The 26,084-nt window shown below is 38.4% G+C and overlaps 1 protein-coding gene across 1 annotated transcript in view; it reads left to right on the top strand.

Annotated features, from left to right (window-relative positions):
• The window catches only part of DZIP1 (DAZ interacting zinc finger protein 1), a 281,110-nt gene extending 256,303 nt beyond the window's left edge, over window positions 1–24,807 (top strand). Inside the window, exons 18-19 of the mRNA XM_053707838.1 lie at window positions 4,772–4,928; window positions 22,985–24,807. Of these exons, the coding sequence (XP_053563813.1) occupies window positions 4,772–4,928; window positions 22,985–23,067 (240 nt within the window). The 3' untranslated portion in view covers window positions 23,068–24,807. The remainder of the gene's footprint in view (window positions 1–4,771; window positions 4,929–22,984) is intronic.
• The last annotated feature ends 1,277 nt before the right edge of the window (window positions 24,808–26,084 follow it).

The raw sequence follows: 26,084 nt of genomic DNA on the forward strand, positions 1-26,084 counted from the left end.
GCTGAAACGTCAAGACTGGGCCAAGAAATATCTCAAGACTGATTTTTCTAAGGTTTTATGGACTGATGAAATGAGAGTGAGTCTTGATGGGCCAGATGGATGGGCCCGTGGTTGGATTGGTAAAGGGCAGAGAGCTCCAGTCCGACTCAGACGCCAGCAAGGTGGAGGTGGAATCCTGTTTTGGGCTGGTATCATCAAAGATGAGCTTGTGGGGCCTTTTCGGGTTGAGGATGGAGTCAAGCTCAACTCCCAGTCCTACTGCCAGTTTCTGGAAGACACCTTCTTCAAGCAGTGGTACAGGAAGAAGTCTGCATCCTTCAAGAAAAACATGATTTTCATGCAGGACAATGCTCCATCACACGCGTCCAAGTACTCCACAGCGTGGCTGGCAAGAAAGGGTATAAAAGAAGAAAATCTAATGACATGGCCTCCTTGTTCACCTGATCTGAACCCCATTGAGAACCTTTGGTCCATCATCAAATGTGAGATTTACAAGGAGGGAAAACAGTACACCTCTCTGAACAGTGTCTGGGAGGCTGTGGTTGCTGCTGCACACAATGTTGATGGTGAACGGAACAAAACACTGACAGAATCCATGGATGGCAGGCTTTTGAGTGTCCTTGCAAAGAAAGGTGGCTATATTGGTCACTGATTTGTTTTGTTTTGTTTTTGAATGTCAGAAATGTATATTTGTGAATGTTGAGATGTTATATTGGTTTCACTGGTAAAAATAAATAATTGAAATGGGTATATATTTGTTTTTTGTTAAGTTGCCTAATAATTATGCACAGTAATAGTCACCTTCACACACAGATATCCCCCTAAAATAGCTATAACTAAAAACAAACTAAAAACTACTTCCAAAACTATTCAGCTTTGATATTAATGAGTTTTTTGGGTTCATTGAGAACATGGTTGTTGTTGAATAATAAAATTAATCCTCAAAAATACAACTTGCCTAATAATTCTGCACTCCCTGTATATAAATTTATACATATATATGTGTGTGTGTATATATATATATATATATATATATATATATATATATATATATACAGTATATATATATATATATATACACAGTATATATATATATATATATATATATATATATATATATATATATATATATATATATATATACACACATACATACATACTGAAAAAAGAATCTGCACTCCAATTGGTCAACCACATGGGTGCTTATCTTAGAAATGTCAAAAGTTAAGAATACTTTATTGAGCTTACATCCCCTTCATCATAACTAGTGGGGATGAGTTCAATAAAGTATTTTGTCCTTTTGTTTAAAAATAAATCCAGTAAGAGCTTCTGTTTACTAATATATATATATATCATATATTTATTTTTTTGTATGTGTCTAGGGAAATTACATAAGTGTTTAACTAACTCTTCCATTTTTTATTTTAATCTTGCTGTGTGGTTGCAAGTGTGTCCGACTTTTCCTGCTTTCGTGTTGTGCTTGGATTTTGAAGGCTCCTGGGTGTGATTTTTACCTATTTGTTTAATCCTGTTGCAAGAGTGAAACCCCATAGCTAGGACCAGTAACACACAAATCGTATGATTTAATGAATTAGCGCATGTAGTTTTGTATTAGGGTGTCTTTTTTAATGATAATCAGAGCTCAACACCATGCTATATACCACACAATGATAGTGTTATTTTGTATAAGATTATGTTTCTGATAATCAAAACATAGCTAACAATTCTCACAAAACCAATAACTTAATTATTTGTCCAATATAACACATTATAATACAGGGAGTGCAGAATTATTAGGCAAATTAGTATTTTGACCACATCATCCTCTTTATGCATGTTGTCTTACTCCAAGCTTTATAGGCTCGAAAGCCTACTACCAATTAAGCATATTAGGTGATGTGCATCTCTGTAATGAGAAGGGGTGTGGTCTAATGACATCAACACCCTATATCAGGTGTGCATAATTATTAGGCAACTTCCTTTCCTTTGGCAAAATGGGTCAAAAGAAGGACTTGACAGGCTCAGAAAAGTCAAAAATAGTGAGATATCTTGCAGAGGGATGCAGCACTCTTAAAATTGCAAAGCTTTTGAAGCGTGATCATCGAACAATCAAGCGTTTCATTCAAAATAGTCAACAGGGTCGCAAGAAGCGTGTGGAAAAACCAAGGCGCAAAATAACTGCCCATGAACTGAGAAAAGTCAAGCGTGCAGCTGCCAAGATGCCACTTGCCACCAGTTTGGCCATATTTCAGAGCTGCAACATCACTGGAGTGCCCAAAAGCACAAGGTGTGCAGTACTCAGAAACATGGCCAAGGTAAGAAAGGCTGAAAGACGACCACCACTGAACAAGACACACAAGCTGAAACGTCAAAACTGGGCCAAGAAATATCTCAAAACTGATTTTTCTAAGGTTTTATGGACTGATGAAATGAGAGTGAGTCTTGATGGGCCAGATGGATGGGCCCGTGGCTGGATTGGTAAAGGGCAGAGAGCTCCAGTCCGACTCAGACGCCAGCAAGGTGGAGGTGGAGTACTGGTTTGGGCTGGTATCATCAAAGATGAGCTTGTGGGGCCTTTTCGGGTTGAGGATGGAGTCAAGCTCAACTCCCAGTCCTACTGCCAGTTTCTGGAAGACACCTTCTTCAAGCAGTGGTACAGGAAGAAGTCTGCATCCTTCAAGAAAAACATGATTTTCATGCAGGACAATGCTCCATCACACGCGTCCAAGTACTCCACAGCGTGGCTGGGAAGAAAGGGTATAATAGAAGAAAATCTAATGACATGGCCTCCTTGTTCACCTGATCTGAACCCCATTGAGAACCTGTGGTCCATCATCAAATGTGAGATTTACGAGGAGGGAAAACAGTACACCTCTCTGAACAGTGTCTGGGAGGCTGTGGTTGCTGCTGCACGCAATGTTGATGGTTAACAGATCAAAACACTGACAGAATCCATGGATGGCAGGCTTTTGAGTGTCCTTGCAAAGAAAGGTGGCTATATTGGTCACTGATTTGTTTTTGTTTTGTTTTTGAATGTCAGAAATGTATATTTGTGAATGTTGAGATGTTATATTGGTTTCACTGGTAAAAATAAATAATTGAAATGGGTATATATTTGTTTTTTGTTAAGTTGCCTAATAATTATGCACAGTAATAGTCACCTGCACACACAGATATCCCCCTAAAATAGCTATAGCTAAAAACAAACTAAAAACTACTTCCAAAACTATTCATCTTTGATATTAATGAGTTTTTTGGGTTCATTGAGAACATGGTTGTTGTTCAATAATAAAATTAATCCTCAAAAATACAACTTGCCTAATAATTCTGCACTCCCTGTATACCAATCATGTTTTGGGTAATTTAAAACAGTAAAGGTCTAGGTAATACTTAATGCTCTTTAACTCTGTAATTTTAGATATATTACAATTTTAATCAAACATTTTTCAGACTTAAATTATTTGGAATGAATCTTATAAAAATGGCAAAGTGTCTTCTGTCTACAGTTGCACATATGATGAATTGGATTCTTAGTTATTCATCATCTTGTTGTGAAATTGATATTGGACTCTATATTTGATACTTTATCTGATAATTATCGAGGACCATCACATAAGAGAGTATTATTAGCTAGTAATATATTGATAAAACATCTAACTGAAGTAAAGGGCCATTATGGTGGACAAATTAGATGCCCTTATTAGTTAGAGCATGGTCATTTTAGCACTAACACACCTGTATGTGATTAGCCCCTGTGGCATTATCTCTAAAAAAAAAAAAAATCATCTAATTTTTTTCAGTATATTGACCTTTTTAAAGAGCATTGTTTTATATTGTTTGTGGCCACAGGCTTCTCCCTATCAAATGTCTTCATTGTCTTCATTTCAAATACAGGTAGCTCTCAGTTTACGCCGTGGTTAGGTTCCAGGAGGAATTGTTGTAAATTGAAACCCAGTTTATAATGTAAGTCAATGGGAAGTGAGGGAGTTAGGTTCCAGGCCCCTCTCACAATTGTCATAGGTAACACCTAATACATTATTTTTAAAGCTTTGAAATGAAGACTTTAAATGCTAAACAGCATTATAAACCTAATAATATAGATTGTATCATCATCAAACTAAGTTTAATGAACAAAAACATTTGCTAACAGCACCTAATTAAATAATCACACAACAGACTGCATCATCATCAAACTAAGTTTAATGAACAAAAACGTTTTTTTACTTGCATTTTTAAGCAATCAGTTCTTTGTATTGTTAGCATGTTAGATAATATTGGGTCTGCACCTATTCTATGCATTTCAATCTGCAGTGATTAATAAGCAGTTAGGCACCCTCACCTCAAGCAGCTGGACAGGAAGATAATAGGGAAGTGCCTGCTAGATCTTGTTGCTTGGTAGCTAATGTCTGCTTTGTGTACACAGATCAATTTCAGTCTGTTAAGTTGCATAACTTTGCTGCAAATCAAGCGGACAGCTCCACCTACTCGCTTTCTGCTTTTCAATAGCAGTCACATGACTGAAATAAAAGGTTATTATTCTGAAACGGCGCAAATTGTACCGGCGTAAACCAAGGGCCACCTGTACAATTAATGAGGGATCTTAGCTTCTTTAAACTTTTGCTACAAGGTGTTTAGGTATTATAAACAGTGGGGTATACCACAGAATAACAAAATCAGTGGAAGTGTCACTCAGTATGGTTTTCAGTATTTAGCTGTTGTGTCAATAAAGGCAAGTAATGGTATTTTTTGTTGTTGTTTCTATAAAACTCAGATCTCAGATTTTGATGACAGTGATTTTGACAGCTCACCATTAGAAGATGAAGCCTTTGAAGTGCCAAGACCTATACAATGCAAACAAAACCCTTCAAAATACAAAAATGAATTTCCCACTAGAAATGTGCCTTTTGCTGCTAAGCTGTCCAGAGGAGGTATGTGATTTGTTCGTTATTATATCAAATATATTACCATTTTACTTTTCTAGGAATAAACTTTGCAATTGTTAGGGTTAGTGGTCCCTATAAAATATATCATGTGAGATTTTATTTATACTCCAACAATGTAGAACAAACACATTTTATTAGCAAATCTCCCAAGCCCTTTGTATAATATGATAAAACCAGTTGTAAGTGAATTTGATAAGAATAGTAAACCAATAATACAATATATAGAAGCATGCAATCAGCAATAATTAAACTATAATAATGGCAAACTATTGAATAGCAAACTAATGCTACTAATGAAACAAGTGCCAAACATATCCTATACTATAAAAGGCCAGAAGTGTGTTTGTCCGAAGCTGTCATGCGCAGTAGAGATAGCATGAGGACAAACACACCTGGCCTTACAGTCCCTAAGTCTCTGCAGTGCGAGCAGAAGTGGGCGTGGCCGAGCGTGAGGGCTGTGGAGGGGGCGTGACCAAGCTTGAAGGGGGCAGGGCCAGGCGGGCCGTGAAAGGCTGTGCAGTCTGAGAGCTCAAAACAGCTCAAAAGAGGGGAGAGAGGGGGTAGGGAAAAGATAAGAGAGGTGAGAGAGAGATCAAGACGGGAGAGAGAGATCAAGAGGGGAGATAAAGAGAGCACAAGAGAGGGAGCAAAAGAGAGGGGGAGAGACAGCAAAAGAGAGGGGGAGGGAGAGCAAAAGAAAGGGGACAGAGAGATCAAAAGAGGGGGAGGGAGAGAGAGAGGGGGAGTGAGAGAGAGAAGGGAGGGGGAGTGAGAGAAAGAGGGGAGGGGGAGTGAGAGAGAGAGAGAGAGAGAGAGAGAGGAAGAGGAGAGGGGAGGGGGATGGAGAGAGTGGAGGGAGGGAGGGGAGAGAGAGAGAGGGGGAAGGGAGAGAGAGAGGGAGAGAGAGAGAGAGAGAGAGAGAGAGGGGGGAGAGAGAGAGGGGGAGGGGGGGAGAGAGAGGGGAGAGAGAGATAGAGGGGAGAGAGAGAGCACAAAAGAGAGGGGTGAGAGAGCGCAAAAGAGAGGGGTGAGAGAGCGCAAAAGAGAGGAGGAGAGAGAGAGCGCAAAAGAGGGGGGAGAGAGAGAGCGCAAAAAAAGGGGGGTAGAGAGAGAGCACAAAAGAGGGGGGGAGAGAGAGAGCTCAAAAGAGAGGGGGAAAGAAAGCGCAAAAGAGAAGGGGAGAGAGAGAGAGCAAAAGAGGGGGAGAGAGAGTGCAAAAGAGAGGGGGAGAGAGAGATCTCAAAAGAGAGGGGGAGAGAAAGCGCAAACGAGAGGGGGGGAGAGAGAGAGCGAGAGCAAAAGAGAGGGGGAGGGGTGGGACCACTGTACCCTGCAAAAAATGGCCCGTGTGAACGGGCTTTAGGACTAGTTTTATAATACAACAATAACTATCAGTCACTTGAATTATGCAAAGCAACATACAGGGAAATCATTTTATAAAAATACAAAGGAAAACCAGTACCTCTTCTAACACTTCATTCACCATCACTTTGTTTTGTTTTTTTGCAAGCTTTACAGGTTTCTCCTTTCGAACCTATACATGCTTTGGAAATTTTAGTTTCTGTCTTGAAATTTTTTGTTGCGTTTAGCAACATCTTCTGCCAGAAGAGTTTCTGAATTGTTTGCTCTTCTTGCAAGCTTCCTAATCTTATTTCTTTCATGTAATTAACAAGAGTCCATGAGCTAGTGACGTATGGGATATACATTCCTACCAGGAGGGGCAAAGTTTCCCAAACCTTAAAATGCCTATAAATACACCCCTCACCACACCCACAAATCAGTTTTACAAACTTTGCCTCCAAGGGAGATGGTGAAGTAAGTTTGTGCTAGATTCTACGTTGATATGCGCTCCGCAGCAAGTTGGAGCCCGGTTTTCCTCTCAGCGTGCAGTGAATGTCAGAGGGATGTGAAGAGAGTATTGCCTATTGAATGCAGTGATCTCCTTCTACGGGGTCTATTTCATAAGGTTCTCTGTTATCGGTCGTAGAGATTCATTTCTTACCTCCCTTTTCAGATCGACGATATACTCTTATATTTACCATTACCTCTACTGATTCTCGTTTCAGTACTGGTTTGGCTTTCTACAAACATGTAGATGAGTGTCCTGGGGTAAGTAAGTCTTATTTTCTGTGACACTCTAAGCTATGGTTGGGCACTTTATTTATAAAGTTCTAAATATATGTATTCAAACATTTATTTGCCTTGACTCAGAATGTTCAACTTTCCTTATTTTCAGACAGTCAGTTTCATATTTGGGATTATGCATTGAATTATCATATTTTTCTTACCTCAAAAATTTGACTTTTTTCCCTGTGGGCTGTTAGGCTCGCGGGGGCTGAAAATGCTTCATTTTATTGCGTCATTCTTGGCGCGGACTTTTTTGGCGCAAAAATTCTTTTCCGTTTCCGGCGTCATACGTGTCGCCGGAAGTTACGTCATTTTTTGACGTTATTTTGCGCCAAAGATGTCGGCGTTCCGGATGTGGCGTCATTTTTGGCGCCAAAAGCATTTAGGCGCCAAATAATGTGGGGTCTTATTTGGCGCTAAAAAATATGGGCGTCGCTTTTGTCTCCACATTATTTCAGTCTCATTTTTCATTTGCTTCTGGTTGCTAGAAGCTTGATATTTGGCATTCTTTCCCATTCCTGAAACTGTCTTATAAGGAATTTGATCTATTTTGCTTTATATGTTGTTTTTTCTCTTACATATTGCAAGATGTCTCACGTTGCATCTGAGCCAGAAGATACTACAGGAAAATCACTGCCTGCTGGATCTACCAAAGCTAAGTGTATCTGCTGTAAATTTTTGGTAGCTATTCCTCCAGCTGTTGTTTGTAATAATTGTCATGACAAACTTGTTAAAGCAGATAATATTTCCTTTAGTAATGTACCATTGCCTGTTGCAGTTCCCTCAACATCTAAGGTGCAGAATGTTCCTGATAACATAAGAGATTTTGTTTCTGAATCCATAAAGAAGGCTTTGTCTGTTATTTCTCCTTCTAGTAAACGTAAAATGTCTTTTAAATCTTCTCTCTCTACAGATGAATTTTTAAATGAACACCATCATTCTGATTCTTTGGACTCTTCTGGTTCAGAGGATTCTATCTCAGAGATTGATGCTGATAAATCTTCATATTTATTTAAGATGGAATTTATTCGCTCTTTACTTAAAGAAGTACTAATTGCTTTAGAAATAGAGGATTCTAGTCCTCTTGATACTAATTCTATACGTTTGGATAAGGTTTTTAAAGCTCCTGCGGTTATTCCAGAAGTTTTTCCTGTTCCTAATGCTATTTCTGCAGTGATTTCCAAAGAATGGGATAAATTGGGTAATTCATTTACTCCTTCTAAACGTTTTAAGCAATTATATCCTGTTCCGCCTGACAGGTTAGAATTTTGGGACAAAATCCCTAAAGTTGATGGGGCTATTTCTACCCTTGCTATACATACTACCATTCCTACGTCAGATGGTACCTCGTTTAAGGATCCTTTAGATAGAAAAATTGAATCCTTTCTAAGAAAAGTGTGACAGACCCTTCGGTCAGGACTGAAAGTGTTAACTTTATTTTCTAACCACAAGTGGCTGGCTCCAGCTACAATCTAATTAATGCTTAGCATTCTATTGTTTGATCACCTCCAGAGAGAAAGTGATAAGAAGAGTCAAGAGTGTCTTGTGGTTGAAGTGTTTAAGTAATATAATCCTATTGTATCATGTCAAGGGCGCTTCTCCCTTTTATCTAATGTACAACATTCTTTCAACCCCCATCTGAGGGGGGGTCAAAAACCTGTATAAATCTGTGTGCTGCCTTCAAATAAAGTTGTCATTCTGTTTTAAACCTGAAACTGGCTGGGTTGTGAATTGCTGATTGTCTATGCAGGACATTGTTCATCTGGGGTTAACCCTTGGTACACAGTTGGTACCGTAACATTGGTGGCAAGCGACGGGAGAATCCTTATCGCCCAAAGGAGCAACTACGGATCCAGACCGAATGGGAACACCGTATGAAAGGCTAAAAAGAGCTACCCTTAAAGACCTGCTAGAGCAACGGGGCCAACAAACCAGTAACCTCAGGAAGAGGGAGATTATTGCAAGACTGACCGAGATGGACGGAGTATCAGGGCACGAAGGAACCAATGAGCCCAGCATGTCAGACAGAACCCCCGAAGAAGCAAGCTTTGACCGGGCGGTCAAAATAAGACTGGCACACTATGGCCCCAACCCATCTGCGGAAATTATCGACCGGGTCATAGCAGCTGTGGAGGCCAACCTACTTCGCCAAAGCGGCGCTGCAGCAGTCCAAGTCACCGCAACCCCAGTGGAAAAGAGAAAAGTGCATTTTACCGCTTTTAAAAACTTTCTGGAAACAGAAGGAGAGATTGATGGGTACCTTGCGGATTTTGAGAGACAATGTGCACTACACCAGGTACCCGCAGAGGACTGGGTCACGATATTATCCGGAAAATTATCCGGCCGGGCCAGTGAGGCTTTTCGGGCCATTCCAGATGAGGAAGTCAGGGATTATAATACTGTAAAAGAGGCTCTGCTCTCCAGGTATGCGGTTACACCGGAGGCATACCGGAGACGGTTCAGAGACACTGTTAAATTGGCTGGTGATTCCTACCTTGAGTGGGCATGTAAGGTGCACCGCACAGCAGCTCACTGGATAGCGGGGTGCCAAGCCGTATCTGGGGAAGAGGTGCTGCAGCTATTCCTGTTGGAACATTACTTCGACAAGTTACCCGCAGGAGTTCGAGAGTGGGTTCGGGACCGTAAACCCTCCACCCTGCATGAAGCTGCTCGCCTGGCAGATGAGTATACGGATGCCCGCAAACTGGACACTGCTACCACTAAGCCCCCTGCCAGAGTGGAGTACAGACCCCCAGTCACCCCAGCAGCTGCCAGTTACCAACCCCCGGCGCACCGCTATACCACACGGCCTCTGGCCACGAACTACCCTCAGAGAGCCCGGTTCAATTCGCGGGGCTACTCACAACCTATTCGGTGCTTTGGATGTAAGCAACTAGGGCACAAAAGACCAGAGTGTCCCCTAAATGCAGCGAACCAAGCACAGTCCTGGAGAAGACCTGCCGGCGGAATCACACGTAACCCTCAGCCTGCGGCCCGCTACGTAGAGGCGCAAGAATGCTGGAGCATCCTACATGAGGCAGACCTTGTGCAAGCTGCCCACCGGAATAACCGGCAACTGGTTAAAGTGAATGGGAAGGAGGTCAGTGGTCTATGGGATACTGGTGCTACCATGACCTTGCTTCGAAAGAACTTGGTGTCTGAGAAACAGCACACAGGAGACACTGTGGCTGTGAGGGTAGCAGGGGGCACTGTGTTCCGCCTGCCTGTTGCCAGGGTGCATTTGGATTGGGGAGGGGGCGCTAGACCTGTGAATGTGGGGGTCATGAAGGATTTACCAGCTGATGTTCTCCTTGGAAATACCTTGGTCCCCCTTGTTTCTGCCTATGCTCCCATGGGTCCCGCTGATGTTAACCCTGTGACTACCCGTGCTCAGATCCGTGCAGCAGAGACTGACCCCCCTGCTGCTAAGCCCCAGGACGCTGAGCTCAGTAAATCTCTATCCGCTATTGATACATGGAAGTCCCGTTACAATGCGCTGATGAAGGAGAAGAGGAGCGCAGAGGAAAAAGCACGTTTAGAACAGGAATCTCTGCTAGACAGGCTGCACCGACAGACTGCAGAAAACACCAGCTTGAGAGTGGAACATGAAACCTTAAAGACAAACTTAGTGACACTTGAGGAGAAGCTGACGCTGGCTCATAGTGAGGTGCAGCAACTCAAGGGCACCCTATGTCAGTATGAAGGGATTGTGGATACCTATAAAGAGCAGGTACAGAAAACTCGTAAAGAAGCTGATGAGATTTTGAAGGACTGTTTAGCCCTAGTCTGGGCACTGAGGAAGTTGAACCCTTGTTTGTATGGACAGGAATTCTCTCTCATAACGGGAATACAAATGGATTGTCCCAGGAAACTGACATGCCTACCACCCCTTAGTCCGGTCATCCCCAGGTTGACCCGCAAAAGGGTCAAGCCGGGTCTGCCGGAGTGTTCCACAAGGGGGGAGCTATGTGACAGACCCTTCGGTCAGGACTGAAAGTGTTAACTTTATTTTCTAACCACAAGTGGCTGGCTCCAGCTACAATCTAATTAATGCTTAGCATTCTATTGTTTGATCACCTCCAGAGAGAAAGTGATAAGAAGAGTCAAGAGTGTCTTGTGGTTGAAGTGTTTAAGTAATATAATCCTATTGTATCATGTCAAGGGCGCTTCTCCCTTTTATCTAATGTACAACATTCTTTCAACCCCCATCTGAGGGGGGGTCAAAAACCTGTATAAATCTGTGTGCTGCCTTCAAATAAAGTTGTCATTCTGTTTTAAACCTGAAACTGGCTGGGTTGTGAATTGCTGATTGTCTATGCAGGACATTGTTCATCTGGGGTTAACCCTTGGTACACAGTTGGTACCGTAACAAAAAGCTTATCTGTGTTCAGGTAATCTTCTTAGACCTGCTATATCATTGGCTGATGTTGCTGCAGCTTCAACTTTTTGGTTGGAAACCCTAGCGCAACAAGTAGCAAATCGTGATTCTCATGATATTATTATTCTTCTTCAGCATGCTAATAATTTTATCTGTGATGCCATTTTTGATATTATTAGAGTTGATGTTAGGTTTATGTCTCTAGCTATCTTAGCCAGAAGAGCTTTATGGCTTAAAACTTGGAATGCTGATATGGCTTCTAAATCAACTTTACTTTCCATTTCTTTCCAGGGAAACAAATTATTTGGTTCTCAGTTGGATTCTATTATTTCAACTGTTACTGGTGGGAAAGGAACTTTTTTACCACAGGATAAAAAATCTAAAGGTAAAAACAGGGCTAACAATCGTTTTCGTTCCTTTCGTTTCAACAAAGAACAAAAGCCTGATCCTTCGTCCTCAGGAGCAGTTTCAGTTTGGAAACCATCTCCAGTCTGGAATAAATCCAAGCCTGCTAGAAAGGCAAAGCCTGCTTCTAAGTTCACATGAAGGTACGGCCCTCATTCCAGTTCAGCTGGTAGGGGGCAGGTTACGTTTTTTCAAAGAAATTTGGATCAATTCTGTTCACAATCTTTGGATTCAGAGCATTGTTTCAGAAGGGTACAGAATTGGTTTCAAGATGAGACCTCCTGCAAAGAGATTTTTTCTTTCCCGTGTCCCAGTAAATCCAGTGAAAGCTCAAGCATTTCTGAATTGTGTTTCAGATCTAGAGTTGGCTGGAGTAATTATGCCAGTTCCAGTTCCGGAACAGGGGATGGGGTTTTATTCAAATCTCTTCATTGTACCAAAGAAGGAGAATTCCTTCAGACCAGTTCTGGATCTAAAATTATTGAATAGTTATGTAAGGATACCAACGTTCAAGATGGTAACTGTAAGGACTATATTGCCTTTTGTTCAGTAAGGGAATTATATGTCCACAATAGATTTACAGGATGCATATCTGCATATTCCGATTCATCCAGATCATTTTCAGTTCCTGAGATTCTCTTTTCTAGACAAGCATTACCAATTTGTGGCTCTACCGTTTGGCCTTGCTACAGCTCCAAGAATTTTCACAAAGATTCTCGGTGCCCTTCTGTCTGTAATCAGAGAACAGGGTATTGTGGTATTTCCTTATTTGGACGATATCTTGGTACTTGCTCAGTCTTTACATTTAGCAGAGTCTCATACGAATCGACTTGTGTTGTTTCTTCAAGATCATGGTTGGAGGATCAATTTACCAAAAAATTCATTGATTCCTCAAACAAGGGTAACCTTTCTGGGTTTCCAGATAGATTCAGTGTCCATGACTCTGTCTTTAACAGACAAGAGACGTCTAAAATTGATTACAGCTTGTCGAAACCTTCAGTCACAATCATTCCCTTCGGTAGCCTTATGCATGGAAATTCTAGGTCTTATGACTGCTGCATCGGACGCGATCCCCTTTGCTCGTTTTCACATGCGACCTCTTCAGCTCTGTATGCTGAACCAATGGTGCAGGGATTACACGAAGATATCTCAATTAATATCTTTAAAACCGATTGTTCGACACTCTCTAACGTGGTGGACAGATCACCATCGTTTAGTTCAGGGGGCTTCTTTTGTTCTTCCGACCTGGACTGTAATTTCAACAGATGCAAGTCTCACAGGTTGGGGAGCTGTGTGGGGATCTCTGACGGCACAGGGAGTTTGGGAATCTCAGGAGGTGAGATTACCGATCAATATTTTGGAACTCCGTGCAATTTTCAGAGCTCTTCAGTTTTGGCCTCTTCTGAAGAGAGAATCGTTCATTTGTTTTCAGACAGACAATGTCACAACTGTGGCATACATCAATCATCAAGGAGGGACTCACAGTCCTCTGGCTATGAAAGAAGTATCTCGAATTTTGGTTTGGGCGGAATCCAGCTCCTGTCTAATCTCTGCGGTTCATATCCCAGGTGTAGACAATTGGGAAGCGGATTATCTCAGTCGCCAAACGTTGCATCCGGGCGAATGGTCTCTTCACCCAGAGGTATTTCTTCAGATTGTTCAAATGTGGGGGCTTCCAGAGATAGATCTGATGGCCTCTCATCTAAACAAGAAACTTCCCAGGTATCTGTCCAGATCCCGGGATCCTCAGGCGGAGGCAGTGGATGCATTATCACTTCCTTGGAAGTATCATCCTGCCTATATCTTTCCGCCTCTAGTTCTTCTTCCAAGAGTAATCTCCAAGATTCTCAGGGAATGCTCGTTTGTTCTGCTAATAGCTCCGGCATGGCCTCACAGGTTTTGGTATGCGGATCTTGTCCGGATGGCATCTTGCCAACCATGGACTCTTCCGTTAAGACCAGACCTTCTGTCGCAAGGTCCTTTTTTCCATCCGGATCTGAAATCCTTAAATTTAAAGGTATGGAGATTGAACGCTTGATTCTTAGTCAAAGAGGTTTCTCTGACTCTGTGATTGATACTATGTTACAGGCTCGTAAATCTGTATCTAGAGAGATATATTATAGAGTCTGGAAGACTTATATTTCTTGGTGTCTTACTCATCATTTTTCTTGGTATTCTTTTAGAATTCCGAGAATATTACAATTTCTTCAGGATGGTTTAGATAAGGGTTTGTCCGCAAGTTCCTTGAAAGGACAAATCTCTGCTCTTTCTGTTCTTTTTCACAGAAAGATTGCTATTCTTCCTGATATTCATTGTTTTGTACAAGCTTTGGTTCGTATAAAACCTGTCATTAAGTCAATTTCTCCTCCATGGAGTTTGAATTTGGTTCTGGGAGCTCTTCAAGCTCCTCCGTTTGAACCTATGCATTCATTGGACATTAAATTGCTTTCTTTGAAAGTTTTGTTCCTTTTGGCCATCTCTTCTGCCAGAAGAGTTTCTGAATTATCTGCTCTTTCTTGTGAGTCTCCTTTTCTGATTTTTCATCAGGATAAGGCGGTGTTGCGAACTTCTTTTCAATTTTTACCTAAGGTTGTGAATTCCAACAACATTAGTAGAGAAATCGTGGTTCCTTCATTATGTCCTAATCCTAAGAATTCTAAGGAGAAATCGTTACATTCTTTGGATGTTGTTAGAGCTTTGAAATATTATGTTGAAGCTACTAAATCTTTCCGAAAGACTTCTAGTCTATTTGTCATCTTTTCTGGTTCTAGAAAAGGCCAGAAAGCTTCTGCCATTTCTTTGGCATCCTGGTTGAAATCTTTAATTCATCTTGCCTATGTTAAATCGGGTAAGACTCCGCCTCAGAGGATTACAGCTCATTCTACTAGGTCAGTTTCTACTTCCTGGGCGTTTAGGAATGAAGCTTCAGTTGATCAGATTTGCAAAGCAGCGACTTGGTCCTCTTTGCATACTTTTACTAAATTCTACCATTTTGATGTATTCTCTTCTTCTGAAGCAGTTTTTGGTAGAAAGGTACTTCAGGCAGTGGTTTCGGTTTGAATCTTCTGCTTATGTTTTTCATTAAACTTTATTTTGGGTGTGGATTATTTTCAGCAGGAATTGGCTGTCTTTATTTTATCCCTCCCTCTCTAGTGACTCTTGTGTGGAAAGATCCACATCTTGGGTATTCATTATCCCATACGTCACTAGCTCATGGACTCTTGTTAATTACATGAAAGAAAACATAATTTATGTAAGAACTTACCTGATAAATTCATTTCTTTCATATTAACAAGAGTCCATGAGGCCCACCCTTTTTTGTGGTGGTTATGATTTTTTTGTATAAAGCACAATTATTCCAATTCCTTATTTTATATGCTTCGCACTTTTTTCTTATCACCCCACTTCTTGGCTATTCGTTAAACTGATTTGTGGGTGTGGTGAGGGGTGTATTTATAGGCATTTTAAGGTTTGGGAAACTTTGCCCCTCCTGGTAGGAATGTATATCCCATACGTCACTAGCTCATGGACTCTTGTTAATATGAAAGAAATGAATTTATCAGGTAAGTTCTTACATAAATTATGTTTTTTCATCAAGATAAGGCAGTTTTGAAGATGAAATATTATTTTTTTTACTTATCCTAATCCAAATTATTGAATTGACAGACTCTTACTTATTTTTGATGTTGTAAGACCATTAGTATTCTACTTACAAATTTCATAGGTTTTTAGGTAATCCTTTAATTGGGTTGTCCTTGGTTCACATAAGGGTCAGCTGGTCACAACCATTTTTTTAGCTTCTTGGCTAATACTCTTGATTACCAAGGCTTTCTTGGGGGCAGTATAGTCTTTACATAAACATATTTTTGCCAATTTTACTAGATCAATTTCCTCTTCTTGAGTTTTCAAGAATGAGGTTTATGTTAAACACATTTGCAATGCAGCTACATACTTTTTCTTACTTACTTTCTCTAATTTATTCTACGTTGATGTGTTTGGTAGGAATGTCCTTCAGGCAGCAGTATCTGGTGTTTAGGTGCCTGCTATAAAAAAAATGTTGTCCGGCTCAATTACTTGTGGACTCCACAGCTTGGGTATTCGTTCTGAGGAGTATTGGTTTATGGACTCTTACCACCTTATGAATGAAAACAAAATTTATACTAACCTGATAAATTCATTTATTTTATGGTGGTTAGAGCCCACGAGACCACCCAGTTTAATTTTTACCTTCATTTTGTTCTGGCGGCACTAGTAGTTTGCACCTCTTATTCCCTGTTTTTGTTCTACGTTCCACGTCAAACTGGAACACCAGAGCTGAGAGGGATTATTTGCTCTTAGAGCTTTGAGAATCCATTTAGTGGCCAGGAGTTTATTCCCAGGAGTAATGACTCGTGGACTCTCTCCACCATATTAGGTTAGAGAAATGAAAAGAAAGCACCAATAGAAACACTCATGAGCCAATACAATAAGGGGGTAGGAAAAGGAGTATATAAAATATAACTTTTATTAGGTTATACTAAAAATTCCATAAATAATGGAAATATATATACAAAATGAACATACAATATTAAAAATGGCACAGATCGGACCTGTGTGAGACTGCCATATATTAATAAGACATATAGTAAGACAGTCAGACCCCCCAGTACAGTAGTAAGGATACCCTAGCATAAAGCAGGGACACAATCTCAAAACAACATTAGATAAAGAGTATCACTACGGAGGGTCACTACAACGCACTATAACTAGCTACAATTGTGGAACAAATTTCACACACACAAAGGCTATCTGTATAATATATAGCAAACTGCAGCACTTCAATTAATAAATGAGTGATACAGTCCCGAAAATATAAGCTACAGTCATGCAATCTATTAGAACAGAAAGCTACAACAATTAATAGATGCTAGTAATAATGGTATGTGAAACACATACAGGCAGCTCTCATCAGGAAGCGGTTGCCTGATGCGCATTTTGCTGTAGCTTTTTCAAAGGCGCCTTAGTTATAGTGCGTTGTGCAGGGGGACCCTCCATAGTGATACTCCTATAACTAATGTTGTTTTGGGATTGTGTCCTTGTTTTATGCTAGGGTATCCTTACTACTGTACTGGGGGTCTGGCTGTCTTACTATATGTCTTACCAATGTATGGCAGTCTCACACAGGTCCGATCGGTGCTGTTTTTAATTTTGTATGTTCATTTTGTATATATTTACGTTATTTACAGAATTTTTAGTATAACCTAATAAAAGTTATATTTTAAATTCTTTTTCCTACCCCCTTATGGTATTTGCTCGTAAGTGAGTGCTCGTATTGGTGCTTTTTTTTTCATTTCTCTGACCTAATACTGTTGACCGGCACTGAGCACCCTCCATAATTCTCTTTTTTTTGTGGATCTAATATAGGAATCCTGTACTACACACAATCAACCTATATATTTCACTCTCACCACCATGAAATAAATTAATTTTTCTAGTAAGCATAAATTTTGTTTTTGGGTTTAAGGGTCCATTTTATAGTCCAGAGGACTACATGTGAATCCTATTTCTACATTTCTATCACCTTCCTATCACCTGATTTTTAAAGGAGAATGAGAACACTCCTTTCATTTTGGGAAATCCCCTCTTTCATGTAAGAGGTATTGTGGGTTTGTGTGCTGTATGCTGTCTTTAGGGGATTGGGGCACCTTTGAGGAACTGCCCCCTATAAAGTAAAAATATTAGGTATGTGATTGGCATAAAAATAGCAATCACCTACTAATGACAGGGGTATGAGACACCACAAATGGGATTTTTTTTTAACTGTGTAAACTCAGAAACCAGATATGGCCTCCCTTACTGGTGGGGTCTCTCACAAATGACTCCACAGTTTAGTTTGTAAAGGAAAAAGAAATTGAAGGGGGCGCCTATGGCAATCTGGTTTTTCTATATACCTTTATTTGTAATAATATTAATAGCATTTTAGTGTTTAAATGTTTATTTAAACCTGTTCAAATTTTTATAAGTTTTTAAATATTTGTATATATCTAGTAGCCTAATATATAAAATTAAATTATGTAAAATTAAAATGTCAAAATAATAGATCATTTTCCGTGTTGTATTGTTCGTTTATAAACTGTGTTTGTGATTATTGTGCTATGTGTAAATGTCACAGTCTTATAACGCGTTTCATATACTTTTTGACTTTTGTATTAAACTTTTCTTTTGTAACTAAATTGGTGATTCTAGTGCTAAGTGTTAGTGTCACATTTACAATAACCGTTTGGTGTATTTAGTGATAGTGTATTGATGATTTATCAGATCGGAGTGATCTAAGTGGTTTTAGTACCAGTTGGTTGTGGGTGTGTTCTCAGTGTCAATGTTCAGTAGTTTGGGAATGATCTGTATAGCTATAACTTCATACAAATCAGAAGATATAATTATCTAAGTATCTAAATTAATGCAATTTTTGCTAATAAATTTCACAGTTTTCACTACAAATAAAATGTAGGCTATAATTCAGCTTATCTTTTATTAAGGTGTCAATTGTAGTATTATTTTTGGTTCTCTAGTTATAAATAGACAGAATATTTATTGTTTTAAATAATGAAAAAATAGAAATTTACCATAATAACAATTTATTTATACATACGTGTTATCTACACACAATTATAAACGATCGTTCTTGTTAAACTCACAAACAGTGTTGTACCCTTAGGTAAAAACATGCAAATAAAAAATGAACAATATAAAAAGACATCAGTGTCATAAAAAAGTGCTTAGGTAAGTTTTAAAACTTCAAATTTAATAATACTTAATAGAGATAGTAGGGTGTATGCTGTATATAGGTTAACTAGTGTGTACAATGTATATATAAGTACACTAAGGCCTATTGAATCAGATATACGGTTGTATGTTAAAACATATGTTGCAATGTCAAGTTTTATGTGCAAGCTTTTGTTTCTTTTCAGTTTTTTAATGCACCGGATATAAAGTTGTTGGTCAGTTTATCCGTTTTAGGTGGAAACAAACTCGAGTTTTATTTAATTCTTAATAAGATAGGCTTTAAAGCCTTATATGTTAATACGTTTGAGTAGTAGATTAAAAAAACAAATCTTTCACAGTACCTTAAGTGTTTTGGAAGTCCATAGAATTACCATACTTCTTACGGTGTCTATTACCGTTGTGGTATATCCTTGATTCTGTTGTTCTGTCACATGGGTCTAGTTGACCAATTGATTTGAACTTTTCCTTCGGTAGTGCGCGCACTCATGAAATTGCTTTCAGGTTTCCTCAGCCCCATCGCTATTCCTCTGAATTCCTCCGTTTGTTTAATTTGCGCTCGGCAGGCTCAGATGCAGCGGTCCTGGGGGCTTTCAGCAGTCGTAGCAACATCCTTCAGTCTGAGCTGATTGGTAACATCCATGCGTATCGGCCTGTAGAAAGCCTTTATCAAGATAACCAATAGCTCTCTGTGTCTTCCTTTTATACCTGTTCCGTTTAACTCCTTCGTTGCTGTATCTTAGTTCCATTTAACTCCTTCATTGCTATGTTCAGTTGATTCTCAATCTTTCTCTAAGTCAGTATTGCACAATTAGTTCCCAATATTTCTCTGATTTATGGCTTTGTCCAATTGATTTCTGTTATTTCTCTGATTCATAGACCATCATTTCTCTGATTCATAGACCATAATTGTAAAAGTTTAAGTACGTATATATAGATATATTATTTTAAAACCGCATAACATAAAAAGCATAACATAAAAATAACTATAACATATAATTATAACATATAAAATATATAAAACATGTCTAAAATATGAGGATTACGTTTTCATAAAATATGGGTTATTAGACTTAAAAGTCTATATAAATGGTATGTGCCTTAAATTAACATTATATTTGATATAAATATATTTGGATCAGAATATTTCAATCCTTTTAATTTCATGATCTATATAATTTCATAATTTTCATAAACAATATTCTGATAATTGGACCTAGTTTACATTTCATTTATATTGAAAACTGAACTTAATTAAGTGGGAGGGATAAATATTCTAGATATCTTATGCATTGTACACCACTTGTTCGGTCATGGGTTCATAATAAGCATGCTGATTAACTTTTGGCTACCAGAGGGATTCTTCTTAAAGAGCAGTTTGAATTCTATATTAGACCTTATTTGTACTTCTATATGGAAGCATTTCGATTTGTATATATACATGGTGATTTATCTATCTAAAAGTGTATTTAAATTTAATAGAAGTCCTTTAAGTTCTTAACTATTTATTTAATCGCTAGTTCGATGAAAACAGACTTTTAAACTTATAGTATTAACTTTTGGTTACCAGTGATATTTTTCTTAAAGAGCAGTTTAAATTCTATATTAGACCCTATTTATACTTATATATGGAAGCATTCCGATTTCTATATATACATGGTGATTTAGCAATCTAAAATGTTATTTAAATTTAAAATGTCCCTTAAAGGGACAGTCTAGTCAAAAATAAACTTTCATGATTCAGATAGGGCAAGCAATTTTAAACAACTTTCCAATTTACTTTTATCTTCAAATTTGCTTTGTTCCCTTGGTGGTATTTTTGAAAGTTAAACCTAGGTAGGCTCAAACTGATTTCTAAACCGTTAAAAACCGCCTCCTAGCCCAGAGCATTTTGAAAGTTTTTCACAGTTAGACAGTACTAGTTCATGTGTGTCATATAGATAACATTGTGCTCACCCCCGTGAAGTTATTTAGGAGTCTGCACTGATTGGCTGAACTGCATGTATGTCAAAAGCACTGAGATAAGGGGGCAGTCTGCAGAGGCTTAGATACAAGGTAATCACAAAGGTTGAATGGGTAATAAAGAGATTATCTATCTTTTTAAATAATAATAATTCTGGTGTAGACTGTCCCTTTAACTTCTTAACTATTTATTTAATCGCTAGTTCGTTGTAAACAGACTTTTAAACTCATAGTATGGACTTTGTCAATATTAAATTTGGACAAATTTGGTATCTATATTATCATTTCTTGTTAAATGATATATATACATAAACCTACACACACATACATATACAGACAGTTATATATACATATACACAAGTACATATACATATATGCACATATATATGGTCAAATATCTCATATGGATGTGCCATATGTGGGCATAATTTTGGATTTTTTTTATATATATTTTTATTTGGTGTAAATCCAATATTTATAGAGGGTAAATGATCTTATATTAAACAGTTTAGGTCAAGTTCACTATTTAGACCTGTAGGATGTAAGGTTCCAAAATTGTAAATACATTTGGCCTTAGTAGCTTTTGTTCTATATTACCTCTTCTACTATCTTTTTTTATTTGAAATATTTCATAGCTATATCCCCCAATATAAAGTAAGTAATTAACACCGTACATTTGGAACTGTATTTGCTGGTGACAAGTCCTCTTATCTCTCTTCTATACAGGAAATTCACATTTTAAGGAGATTGAGAAGAGACTTTTTTTGTATGGAGAAAACTCTCTGATTTCCGTATGTCTGTAAACTTAGAGTGGTTTTGTTTGTTTACTACGCTGAACTCGGTAACCCTCATTAGGGAACCTACGTTGTGTATGCTGCTTTTATGTCATTTGTGCATATTTTCTGTGTTAATTGATTTTATTAAGTTTGGTGTGTAGTGTTTGTTGTGCAGACATCACTACATAGACTGTATATTGTGCTGCTTTTTATGTGTATTTCATTTTAGTGCACAATCTGTATTTTAACAAATAAGACTGTTATTAAATGGATTTTAATACCCTTTTATCCCACCTTATAAAATAAATGAAAATTATTATCTATAGCCGTACTAGTTTATATTAAGCTATCTGAAGCGCCACAGATTTTAGTTTGTATTAGCTCTCTCTGTTAGAACTGTAAAAGCCCCCTTGTCTCAGTGCTTTTTTTCACAGACTTGCATTTTAGCCAATCAGTATTTTTAGCCAATCAGCATTCGTAACTCGACAAGAGTGAGCACAGTGTTATCTACATGGCACACATTAACAAGCATTGTCTAACTGAAAAGCTAATAAAATGTACTTAAAAATAGGCAGCCTGCAGGGGCTTAGAAACAGGCAGATATTCAGAGTTTTAAAGGTTATAAAGTATATTAATATAACAATGTTGTTTGTGCAAAGCTGGGGAATGGGGAGTAAAGGTGTTCTTTATCTTTTTAATCAATAAACATTAGCGCTGCGGAATCTGTTGGCGCTCTACAAATAACCGATAATAGTAAAAATTTTGGAGTGGATTGGCGCATTAAGTGACACAAAATTAAAAATAAAATGTTTTCTTGATTTAGCATGCAATTAAAAGATTAATTTACTTCTTTTATTTAAATGAATTAATTTCCTTGGTATCCTTTAATGAAGAGCATGCCTAAGTAGGCCCAGGAGGATGCCTTGAAAACTATATAACAGCAGTGTTTGTAACAATGTTATACATAGTTGACAATTATAGGGCAGCAGTGTTTTCAACAACATATGACACCTACAAATATTATTGAAAACCCTGTTTCCATATATACAGTACATGTGCGCACTCGGGTATGTTTCTCAACAAAAAATACAAAGAGGACAGAGCATATTTGATCATTAGAAATAAACTCAAAAGTTGCACAGTTAAGGGACAGTGTATACCAATTTTCATATAAGGGCATGTAATTGACACTACTATAAAGAAGAAAATGCACAGATACTGATCTAAAAATCCTGTATAAACCTTTTAAAAACTTAATAAGAAGCTCCAAGTTTAGAACTGTTGATTAGGTTAGGCTGGGACACCCAATGAAAGGGGCTGAGAAAGCAGACCCTTCCTGGATATGAAAATACCCTTTGCACAAATGGGAGGAATCAGGAGTCTATAGACTTGGGTCTACATCTGGTACTTTGGGGTTTGGTTAGGAGTCTGAAAATCAGAACAATGTTATTCAAAAATAAACAAAACTATACACTGTTACAAAAACACTCCCAGATGGGCTTTATAAATGGATCATCTACAAAGCATCCCCTTTAAATGCAGTGAGTCAAAAATAACACATAATTGTATTGTGTTTTTTGTTGACCACAATATTTACATTATGTGAACTGTTACATTTTTTCTTTCTTTTGCAGATGCTCGTGAAGCAGATACATCCAGCACACTTGTAAGCAGCTTAGTTAGTGTGAGTGACCTCAGCGACTCATCAGATGTATGAACATAAGATGAAAACATCTGAAATATACTGAAAGTATTGTTATGTCAAGTGCCTTAGCACTGGGATCTGTTACATTTTCTTTTCCTTACAGTTAAAGTATTATTTTATGAATTTTATATTACTTTTAACAGCCTGTTAAATCACTTTATTATGTATAACAAATGTAATGTAAATGCACATTTCCTGCCATAACACAACATGAATTAGAAGAGAGGTAGCAATGTGTCCTTATATGTTGTATTTATGTATACTAGATTAAAGAGCCAGCTAGGGATGTTTGTAAATAGACATATGTAGAATAAATAAAAACAAACTTGGAAGCTAGAATTCTAGAGGCTTTGACTTCTGGAATTTGCAATGGACCCGTTTTATACGGTACAATGGTACGTGTGTTTTTTTGTTTTGTTTTTAAAGCAGGGTATCCATATGAATGCCTATTTTGTCAGTGGCATGCTATACAATTGCTTACCACTTTGTGTAATCTACAGTAAAAATGTAGCTAAATGTTAACCCTTTCTGATTAGCAGTATTTGCAACCTCTATCTGTAATAGGAATAATTGGTGCCAACTCATGCTTGCTTAGTGATGGTAACACTAAAGAGTATTCTGTGAACTGGATAGATCATAATAATTTACAGTTTTACAAAAATAGATACTTAGGGGCATATTTATAAAGCTCTGTATGGAGCTTAAGGTCCCTTGTTTCCAGCAAGCCTTCAGGCTCGCCGGAAACAGAAGTTATAAAGCAGCGGTCTAAAGACCGCTGCTCCATAACTTGTCCGTCTGCTCTAAGGCGGCGGACAGAAATCAACCTGATCGAATACGACATATGACACCCCTGCCAGTGGCCGTGAATCTGCAGGAGGCAACATTGCACCAGCAGTTTACAAGAACTGCTGGTGCTATCGATGTGCAGCGGACTTGATACATTACTCCGTATCATGTCCGCTCGCACATTGATAAATATACCCCTTAGTCATTCAATTCATTGTGTATGGGTTCTATTATACTGATTTGATGTGATGTGTAGACATATATTTAATTATCGGCACTTAGTTTTGCGATCGTATTAAGTAGACAGTACATATGTATTTGTCTCATATTCTCGTGAAGTTATGTATTCTGTACTAGGCATATAGTCTTTTTCTTTGTTGGAATGGGAAGAAACCTTCCAGAAGTTTTCAAAATGACACCCCATTAATACCACCCCCTTCATCATCAGTTATTTCTTAACCTTACTAGTCAGGTAGTTGTAGCTTTACTCCATAATAAGTTTTTATTTTTGTGCCAAAAAAGAAAGATGACCCCTCTCGGCTGTAAGGGATGTGATTTATGGGTTTTGGCTAACTTTATAGGGATTGCCCCCCCACATGGACTGCATAGCACATTCAAGGGCTGCATGGTTGTTATGGATATCATGTAATCCACCTTTAAAGTGATCTGTTTTTACTCAAATTTGCATGACGCAATTCCAGTTGAAGTTGTTTAGTTTTATTGCAATTAGAGTTTGTCCCAGAGAATCCAGTTTATTCACCAGATTATCTCTCAATTAGAAAATGGTGGAAAGGTTTACCGGAGGAAGGTATTCCCTGTCAGCACTGTGCACAATTCTATTTAGTTGTGTTGTAATTGATAAGAAGGAAAGTATGTGTTTCATTGTCTCTTCTAAAGGTTTTGGAGATTTTTTAAAATTGTAGTATATAAAAATCATATATAAATCATCAATTTTCAGCAGATGCAGTTTTGGCTTTCTCCAACATTGGTGTGTCCGGTCCACGGCGTCATCCTTACTTGTGGGAATATCTCTTCCCCAACAGGAAATGGCAAAGAGTCCCAGCAAAGCTGGCCATATAGTCCCTCCTAGGCTCCGCCCACCCCAGTCATTCTCTTTGCCGTTGCACAGGCAACATCTCCACGGAGATGGTTAAGAGTATGTGGTGTTTAGTTGTAGTTTTTTTATTCTACTATCAAGAGTTTGTTATTTTAAAATAGTGCTGGTATGTACTATTTACTCTGAAACAGAAAAAGATGAAGATTTCTGTTAGTGAGAGGAAGATGATTTTAGCAGACAGTAACTAAAATTGATGGCTGTTTCCACATAGGACTGTTGAGATGAAGTAACTTCAGTTGGGGGAAACAGTTAGCAGACTTTTCTGCTTAAGGTATGACTAGCCATATTTCTAACAAGACTGTGTAATGCTGGAAGGCTGTCATTTCCCCTCATGGGGACCGGTAAGCCATTTTCTTAGTCTCAAACAGAATAAAGGGCTTAATATGGGCTATAAAACTGGTAGACACTTTTATGGGCTAAATCGATTGCTTTATTTGGACATTTTATACATGTTTATGCTGATAATTCACACTTATAAACTTGGGGAACGTTTATTAACGTCAGGCACTATGTTAGACACCTTTTCCAGTCAGGAAGGGCCTTCCCAGTTGTAGGCTGAGCCTCATTTTCGCGCCATTACTGCGCAGTTGTTTTTGAGTGCAAGACATGCAGATGCATGTGTGAGGACCTGAAAGTAGTTGGAAAAGTTCCTAGAAGGCGTCATTTGGTATTGTATTCCCCTCTGAGCTTGGTAAATTCACAGCAAAGGCTGTAGCTGGGACTGTATAGGGGTTAAATCTGTAACCGGCTCCGGTTTTGTTATTTTAAGGGTTAAAGCTCTGAAAATTGGTGTGCAATACTTTTAATGCTTTAAGACACTGTGGTGAAATTTTGGTAAATTTTGAACAATTCCTTCATATATTTTCACATATTCAGTAATAAAGTGTGCTCTGTTTAAAATTTAAAGAGACAGTAACGGTTTTGTTTTAAAACGGTTTTTGTGCTTTGACAAGTTTAAGCCTGTTTAACATGTCTGTGCCTTCAGATAAGCTATGTTCTATATGTATGAAAGCCAATGTGTCTCCCCCTTCAAAATTGTGTGATAATTGTGCCATAGCATCCAAACAAAGTAAGGACAGTACTGCCACAGATAATGAAATTGCCCAAGATGATTCCTCAGATGAAG

Source organism: Bombina bombina, chromosome 3 (genome assembly GCF_027579735.1).
Source record: "Bombina bombina isolate aBomBom1 chromosome 3, aBomBom1.pri, whole genome shotgun sequence".
NCBI classification, from domain to species: Eukaryota; Metazoa; Chordata; class Amphibia; order Anura; family Bombinatoridae; genus Bombina; species Bombina bombina.